At 40.2% G+C, this 9,231-nt stretch overlaps 1 protein-coding gene across 1 annotated transcript in view; it reads right to left on the reverse strand.

Moving 5' to 3' along the window:
* LOC123363994 (ATP-dependent translocase ABCB1-like) overlaps nt 1-9,231 on the reverse strand; it is a 39,084-nt gene that overhangs the window by 29,718 nt on the left and 135 nt on the right. Inside the window, exons 2-7 of the mRNA XM_045005675.1 lie at nt 8,961-9,152; nt 7,704-7,875; nt 6,854-6,978; nt 4,550-4,727; nt 2,543-2,656; nt 1-111 (exon numbers count right to left, since the gene is read on the reverse strand). Coding sequence (XP_044861610.1) covers nt 1-111; nt 2,543-2,656; nt 4,550-4,727; nt 6,854-6,978; nt 7,704-7,875; nt 8,961-9,152 — 892 coding nt within the window. The remainder of the gene's footprint in view (nt 112-2,542; nt 2,657-4,549; nt 4,728-6,853; nt 6,979-7,703; nt 7,876-8,960; nt 9,153-9,231) is intronic.

Here is a 9,231-nt window from a genome sequence, read left to right on the forward strand (position 1 = left end):
TTTAACATCAGGTCTGGATGGGTAACTGAAATGGATGTTTTTGAATTCAATTTCTCCTTTGAGCTTGTTTGGTCTGTATCCTTCCTTGGCACTGCTATCTAGAAGACGGTGCTGGAGAGAGATTTTGAAAAGGTATTACACATTTCTGTGATTTTACAGATGTGTCTTTTGATAGATAAGTTGTTTAGGACAGAAAAAAGAAACACTGCAACACTACATAGCAGTTTAACTGATCAATGGTTGCTGTATTTCACCCCAGAGGATTTTGCCTATCAGTGAAATACAATCCTTGTGTATACCCTGCAAAGCATTTTGGGATACGGGACAAGGAAAGAACAGGAGTAACTAGAATAATAAATCATCTATTATACCTTAAATCATCCATCTCTCAACATTTACAATGGGCCCAAATCCCTTAGCTCCCTCCCAGCATCTGCCTAGGCAGAATGTGGGTTGAGAATCAGTTCTTGGAGGAGTGATGCTGCCTGTAATTGTTGGTTGGCTTAAAATGCACAAGCAAAATAAACAAACTGGGGATTTATTACAAAGTCTTCATCTCTTAAAAAAGATACCATCATCCTGAGGCTCCCTGGTCTGAAGTCCAATGGAAAATTAGCCTGGCGCTAAATAGCCTGACCTGCAATTGCTCCTCCACTTCCCATGTTGCTGATCTCTGCTGGACTGACACTTTTCAATGACCCAGTAACCACCAACAGAGTTCAAAATTTCTCTTTGGAGTAGAAATGGGAAGTTTAAAGGGGACCCCGTAGGCTCTCTCTGCTCCACTCTAAGACCAGTAAAACCAAAAATAAAACCAAACCCTTTGTCTCAGAGTTCTGTTTTCTGGTAGTAGCTTCCAGCTTGTTCTATCTCCATCCAGGACTCTAGACAATCTGGGAAACAGAGTCCTGAGTCTCTATAGCCATTGTTACTGTAGTCTGAGGCGAGTCCCCTAATGACTTGCTTAGTGTAATAGGTCAGGAACAACCAACATCAGAGGTGGTTACACAGAGTTTGATCACCCTTAATTCAGTTTCTCTGGGCAAAATTCCACCCTTTGTTATATTCACACAACCTCACTGACACCCATCAGCATTTATAGCCATAACAGAGGACAAAACTCAACCCTTTGTTCTAACCTAATATGAACCTGGGACTTCAGATATATAACAAACTGCTGTACAAAATTCTAAGAGTTAGTTACTGAAAGTGTGGCATCCCTCTTCCCCAGCAACAGTATTACCAGAGCTTTCAACAGCATGCATTGTCATGCATCTGACAAAGTGGGTATTCACCCACGAATGCTCATGCTCCAAAACGTCTGTTAGTCTATAAGGTGCCACAGGACTCTTTGCTGCTTTTACAGATACAGACTAACACGGCTACCCCTCTGATACTTCAACAGTACTGTTAATCACCAAATCAAAAGCAGTTGAACTGAAATCATGTCCACTCCACATACTTGTGTTTTAAAGAGCAATGTCATTTCACTTAGCTCTTCACCACTTACTCTAAAAAAATAAATAAATGAGGGAGTGACAAACCTAACAGGAACGAGGGCCCCAATCTGTAAAGTTGAGCTATAGATCTCAGTTTCCCCCAAGTTTGAAATAAGCTCATTTAGGGCTTTGGTTAAGGCTCGTCTCTCCTTAATATGAAGAGAAATGTCGTCTTACTTTTGTTTTCAGTGGTCTGAGTCTATGCAGTTCGTTCACTTTTTGAATTTTTTGAGAAATAAATCAGAAATTTCAGACTGCTAGAAAAGTGACATTAAATGACAAAGTTCCTCATCTGCCTTGGTGGGTCCTGCACTTACAGGTGGATTTGCTTGCCTCAGAGATTCATGGCAGCCCTCAGTTTGGCTACTTTTGATAATGCTCAAACCTGCTGTCCACTCATCTAACCTCACCAGTGGCCAGCATGGGGGAAACCTAGTGGCTTGGGGACAGGCCAGATCCCTTTCCAATTCAGACCTTCCCTTCTGGTGTTTCTCACAGACCAAGTTAACTCCTCCTGTGTCCTATCAGGAGTTGGGGGGATGGGGGAAACCCAGGCCCAACCTCTACACGGGGTTCAAGCCCAGGGCCCTATGGATAGCAGCTGTCTACAATGTTCCCTGTATCAGCTGCGTGATGGCACAACTCCCTCAGCTACTTCCTCATGGCCTTCCCCAGCACCTTCTTTATCCTCACTGCACGATCTTCCTCCTGAAGCCTGATCACGCTTGAACTCTCCACTCCTCCAGCAGCACGGCTTCTCACTCCCTGCTCCTTGCACACACCCCTACTAACTGATGGGAGGTCCTCTTTAAAGCAGGTGTCCTGATTAGCCCGCCTGCCATAATTGATTCTAGAAAGTTCTTAATTGGCTCCAGGTGTCTTGATTAGCTCGCTGGTCTTATTTAGTTCTAGCAGGTTCCTGATTGCTCTAGGGAAGCCCCTGCTCTGGTCACTCAGGGATCAGAAAATTGTTCATCCAGTGGCCAGTATATTTGCCCTCTACCAGACTCCTGTACCCCACTGGTCTGGGTCTGTCACAGTACCTTACTGATGACCTTGTACAATTCATAGGCAGCACCTCGAGCACTGGCAATACTCTCCAAGTGTGGGGAGCCCTGGCCGAGAAAGAACGCGCCACGGACCAGAGAGAATAATACCTACAGGGAAACAAAACAGGAGCTAGTGTACAGTGGTTCCAGACCTGCAGTTTCCTTAGTGTTAAATATCATGGTAATCCTGGTGGTTCTGTAAGAGCTTTTCCAGAAAAAAAATATAAAAAAGAAAATCAAAACTAAGATTTCAGGCTGCATTTTTCCAGCTCCCCCAGTTTTTAATCTTTCGCTGGATTTGATACAGGACGTGGTGAATGTAGCTATTGTGTGCACCCACATGCCCTTTAACAGTTGGATTAGCTTTTTTTATTGCTCCTGTTTTCATTAACTCCCATTAAGAGAATAAATAGTGAAATTAGACATCTCTCCATCTCTTTGCAATAATAAAAACCTCAGCGTCCTCAAAGAGAGTTAATCCACAGTTTCCTGAGGCCCCAATCCTTCAAAGTGCACACGTAACATTATGCCTTGTGACTAGTTCCACTGAAGTCAAGTTCTCATCAGAAGTCAGTGGGGCTACTCACAGTGCATAACGCACATACCTAAGTCTTTGCAGGATCAGGGCCTTATTCCTTTCCAAAGGAAAAATAATCTAAAAATTTTGATAAAGTACAAAAATCCCTTGCAGGGATTTAAAAAAATGAAAGATGGTCCCATGGCTGTGACACTAGCAGACCAGGCGCCAGCTCATGCCAAAACCCCAGACCTCACTCAGTGATTACAGATGCATAGCTGGAAGCCAGGCCAATTCACATGTGTATTAGTATAGAGCAAAGTTATTGTTACATGTATAAGAATGTATTTGGTGTTTAAACTTCATGAAAACTAATGGGATGTTAATGCACTGAAAACAATGCATTAGTAACACTTATCTGGATCCCGTTATAATGCTGTAGCAAACATTCACATAGTGTATGCCCCTGTCAGTAAATAATCCATCAAATGAGAAAGAAGTCTTGTGGAATGCAAATGAAGAATTTAACAGAAAAGTGTTAATTTCAAAGCAAGTGGTCATTGTGTGTGATGATCAAAGGTCAAAGACTCCAAATGTATTCCTCACTCTCTGCCATCAAAGGAAAAGCCCACATGGGTATTGACCCTGTCAGCTTGTTTTCTTTGGGAAGAAAACTATGAGTATGGATTCAGGGAAAAATCCTTCATCTCTGCACTGTTTGGATTCTAGCAGGGCAAAATAAATGAACATAGAGATGGAGATTCCCTGAACACTGAGAGACTTTTGCAAAACTGGCAGATCACTACATTTCTGCTATCATTTGAAATTATAGACTGACTCATTTGTACATATATTTTATCTGCTTTAATCTCTCAATAACTCGTATTACCTTTTTTTAGCTAATAAATCTTTAGTTAGTTTACTACAGAATTGTCTACCAGCATTGTCTTTGGTATAAAATCTAGGATACCAATTGATCTGGGGTAAGTGATTAGTCTCTGGGACTGGAAGCAACCTGAATGTGGTGTGATTTTTGGTGTAAATGACCTTTTATCACAAAGTCGGGTTTGTCTGTGTGGCAAGATAGACTGGAGAGTCTGTCTGTGACTCCATGGTAAGACTGGTGTAATGATCCAGGAAATCACATTTGTTACTGGCTTGGTGAAATCTAATTATAGACAGCACCAGTTTAGGGTGTCTACCCTGTTTCTTGACAGCCTGCCCTGAGGTAGGCACTCATGGTCGTGAATCGCTCCAGACAGCATGACAGTGACCAAATGAGATATTTGTTTAGGAACTTTGAGGTCTTAAGTATGTAGATTCAACATTTCTGTTGATTTATATTAAAACATGTTTTAAGACTTAGTCTGATAGGTAGGTTGTGCCTCAGCAGAAATTATAGATCTTTTTATGCAGTACTGAATTTATAGACCATTTTTAAAAAGTTTGCCTCAGTTAATCAGACTATACTGTGCTGTACTTACAATTAGCACATGTCCGATGTCATAATTCTCTTTCTCCTCCACTGTGAGTTTGATTCCGTACCAAAATGCAAGAGCAAAGGCTCCAAATGAAATAAACTCTGTGAAACCCAAAGATGTGTATGTGGTAATGGATTTTTTTACTCCAACTTTCCTAGCATTCTCCAGGTTAACATCATATCTGAAAACAGATGATAAATGTTAAATTTGGTATGTACCCAGATGACATTCAGTTCCCTAGCTTCCTCTCATGCTTCCAGGGTTTTCTGCCATAAAAATCAATTATCCAGATTCTTAGATGGTGTGAATCAACACAGCTTCATTGATTTTACATCAACAGAGGATCTGGCCCATGGCTGCTCTGAGTGAATTATCAGGCACACAGATAAACATGATATGTTGGGGAACAGTCAACACAACTTTGTAAATGGAAATTGTGCCTCACCAATCTATTAAAATTCTTTGAGAGTTTCAGCAAGCGTGTGGACATGGGTGATCCAGTTCAGAAAGTCCACACCAAGGTCCTAAACAAAGGCTCTTAAGCAAAGACTTGGGATAAGAATGATAGGAAACAAAGGGTAGGAATAAATGGTCAGTTTTCACAGCAGGGAGAGAAAAATTATCCTTTGGGGACCCTGTACAGAGACCTGTGCTGTTCACATATTCATAAATTATATGAAAAAAGAGGGTGAACAATGAGGTGCAAAAATTACAGATGATACAAAATTATTCAACATAGTTAAGTCCAGAGCTGACTGCAAAGAGCTACAAAGGCATCTCACAAAACTGTGTGACTGGGCAACAAAATGGCAGATGAAATTCAATGTTGATAAATGCAAAGTAATGCACATTGGAAAACAATCCCAACTATACATAAAGAACGATCGGGCCTAATTTAACTGATACAATTAAAGAAAGATCTTGTAGACATCATGGACAATTCTCTGAAAACATTTGCTCAATGTCCAGCAGCTGTCTAAAAAGCTAACAGAATGTTAGGAACCATTCGGAAAGGGATCGCTAATAAGAGCGAAAATATCATAATGCCACTGTGTAAATCCATGATATGCCCACACCTCAGATAATGTGTGCAGTTCTGGTTGCTCCATCTCAAATAAGATATACTAGAATTAGAAAAGGTACAGAGAAGGGCAACAAAAATTATTAGTGGTTTGGAACAACTTCCATCTGAGGAGAGATTAAAAAGACTGGACTGTTCATCTTAGAAAAGAGATGACTAAGAGAGGATATGATAGAGGTCTAGAAAATGAATGAAGGGAAAGTGAATAGGAAATTCTTATTTACCCCTTCATGTAATATAAGAACCAGGGGTACCCAATGAAATTAATAGGTAGTAGGTTTAAAACTTACAGAATGAAGTACTTCTTCACATAATGCAGTCAACAACTCATTGCCAGGCCAAAAGTATAACTTTTTGCTTGTGATTCCTTTACAAGCTTATGGTTTTCCATCAATCAATAGCAGCTTCTGTTCACTCATTAGCTATCTAATCCCCTTTAGCTTCTCAAGGGCATTATAGAAAGCACCGCTCAGCCCAGCAATGTTCCCAGAACATTTCAGGAGGACATGCATATCATTTTATTGTTCAATGACATGCTCAGAAGCTTTGTAGGAACCTCTCGACACATACATTATGTACAAAAATGCCCTGATCAAAAGTGGGAAGGCCCAAAATGAATGGCACAGTTTACGCAGTAGTGAAAGGATCCTAAAATGATGTGCAATTAATTTCTTCCACATATAATGCTGGGATATCATTGGTGCTGTTCAGATTAGATCAAGAGGAGGATTATTTGCAAAGCACTAAGCACATACTTAACTTTAAGCATGTGGGTAGCCCCCTTGAAGTCGATGACATAGGAAAGTGATAGGAAATCTTACCTAAGCTCATGATCCAGTAAAGCATGAACTTAACTGTAAACACTTTAATAGATGATTTCAGTGGGAGTGTGCATGTGCTTAAAGTATTTGCATAAGTGCTTTGTTGGACTGGAGCCTTAGAGAAGATTGCATTTTCTGTAGCCTCAGCTTCCAAATTCAACTTCAGGTTAGTGTCAGAGGGAAATTGGGCCTTACAATGTCCCTCCATAATGTAGGTCAATTGAATGATTGCAAATATTCATGAGTGACAGTAGACATCTCCTTCCATATGCTCATATTTATCTTCATCTGAATTTCTCAGCTGTCTGGGGGATAAACTGACTGATCATCTTTGATTTTTTTTTAAATAACCACATCACTTTCCCAAATATTATGTACAATCAATAATTAGTTAAAAAAACTCACTTTGCTAATGCCTTCATCTCTCCATTGAAAGCAACAACTGTTCTGATAGAAGTCAAAATTTCTTCCGCCACAGCTCCTGCTCTAGCATAAGCAGTCAGCTCTTTTGTAGTGAATGATGACAGGAACTGGAAAATTGGGAGGGTGGGGGGAAGGGGAAAGTATTTTATGAAAATCTATTTAAATGGTGTAAATTATGTACTGATACAAAGGGTGATCAAACAGTTAGCAAAAGAGCCTAGAATTTAGCAAACCTGGGTTCAAGTCCCCACTCCAATACACTTTTCCTGGGCAACTTTGGGTAAGTAATTTTTCTTCGTTTTTCATTTCTCCATGTGTAACATGAGAATCCCCTCTCTTGCATGGTGTTGTGAGGCTAAACATGATGAAGCTTGTGTGGCACTCAGAAACTATAGTAATGGAGGCCATGTAAATAACTTAGCTATCTTAATTACAGGTCACAATCCTGTTTCTTCCTCCACCATTTTCAGTGCTTAGGTGGGGGAAAGGGGGAGCAAAAACCAACACAATCTATACACAGAAACATTTTGTAAATTTTTCTGTGCATTACAAGCAATATCTACTAATGTGCTCACAGTTGATGAATGCTGATCATCCTCTTCCCATGTGGTGAGTGGTGTTAACTGGAAGCAGTCCAGGCCTCCATGGCATGCTAATGCCTGCCCGCTCATGCTCAGTGTAGACAGAGCTCTGCAAATTTTGGGGCAGGAGCCAGTGGAGTAGGAGAAGGGCTGCTTTCCATGCTCTCCAAACTTTAGGGTCATATTGCTTTGGGGGTCATTTCCTCTGTTTTTAGAGGTAAAATTCTTATTTGATTTTCCTCAGCACTTACAAATGATCCAACTGCTGCTGCTGCAACAAGGAGAGGGCTAACTGAAAAAATCACCAAAGTCAGTTTCCATCCGTAGACGAATCCTATAACAATCCCTGTCAGAAACGTGGAAAAGAATTGTACAAATATACAGAACTTGTCTCCGATGCCGTCGTAGATGGTGTTAATGTCACTGTTAATTAAAAAGAGATTTGTTAACTTTGATGAATGCCTCCTCCTCACACATTTTTCTGTTTTGCTGGAGAGAAGCTTGTCAGAAGTTTAACTGTTCAAATCATTGGGTAGTAGGAATTTTGGACGAGGATACTGAACAGCAGCAATGGCTTTTTGTGGGGCTAGGAACTAGCAGATCACAACTCATTGTTTGTGATGTAACCTCCAGAGAGACTTCTGCCATTGCTACCCCTGCTCATTCACACGTGACCCAATTCATTCATGCAATAGCCAAAAGGAATAATCCATTAAAAAAAAATCATCCCAAAACCTTTACATTACTTTTTCCTCTAAGTTCCCCTATGTATCCGATCATCTTCAATTTTGTTATTAGATTTTACGATCTTTGAGGCAAGAAATATCTCCTTTTTCCATCCTATACAGTGACAAGTACAGTGTTAGTAAATTATTAATTGAAAAATCATTGTATGTCATGCTAATTTTCTCTTGTTATTTATATATGTGGGAACTAGGATTAGTGAAATTCAAGCCTCTCTCATTCCCTTCAGGATTCACATCTTCCAAAAACTGGGCATATCCCTCCCTGCAAACATTAAATCTGGAGAAACTCTGCATACCCTGATCATACCTTCCTCTGAATCTCTGCACATGGGACCTGATCCAAAGATTCCTAATGATTTTAACTGGTTTTGGATCAGGTTCAAAATGATAACAGTGCCTATAACTATGAGTGCAGTTTCATTTCATACAATGTCAGGGTTTTCAGTGTTTGTAAACTAGCTGGAGATAGCAGAACTGTTTATCTACAGTAGTTTGCAAAATAGCTCATAGACACTACCAAGCCAATGTCAGAGGAGTAAGATATTGCATTTCACAGCATAAGCCCTCGCAGTGGAAATGTCACTGAAACCCTGAAAGTGAAGTGAAAACTGGTAACGAATTCCTCCCTCACATAGAAGAAATATTTTGGGTCTTAGTTAAAAAGGTTTCCTGGAAATTCCCTGTAGCTAATTCTATAAAGGTAAACATCAGACTTCTTTTTGGCTCAGGTTTCTGGTGCATAGATAAATAAACCCTTCTCACTCCGTCAGTCGGGTGTTCAACGTTCCAATCTTGCTGATATCAAACCAAGCTATTTCCTGGTGAAGTACTGCAAAAAAAAACTTTTGTCGGATTCTTGCTGTCTGTCTTGCAGCTGAGGTCAGAAATGTCCAGACTTGGATGGTGCTCAATATCACTACAGCAAAACCAATACCCACATAGTAGTAGGCAAACCTATAGTAAATAGTAAAAGTCCATAAGGTCAATTGCATATTGCAAGATAAGTTAGACACATCAGGTCACATTCAACCCT

Source organism: Mauremys mutica, chromosome 2, assembly GCF_020497125.1.
Source record: "Mauremys mutica isolate MM-2020 ecotype Southern chromosome 2, ASM2049712v1, whole genome shotgun sequence".
Taxonomy (NCBI): Eukaryota; Metazoa; Chordata; order Testudines; family Geoemydidae; genus Mauremys; species Mauremys mutica.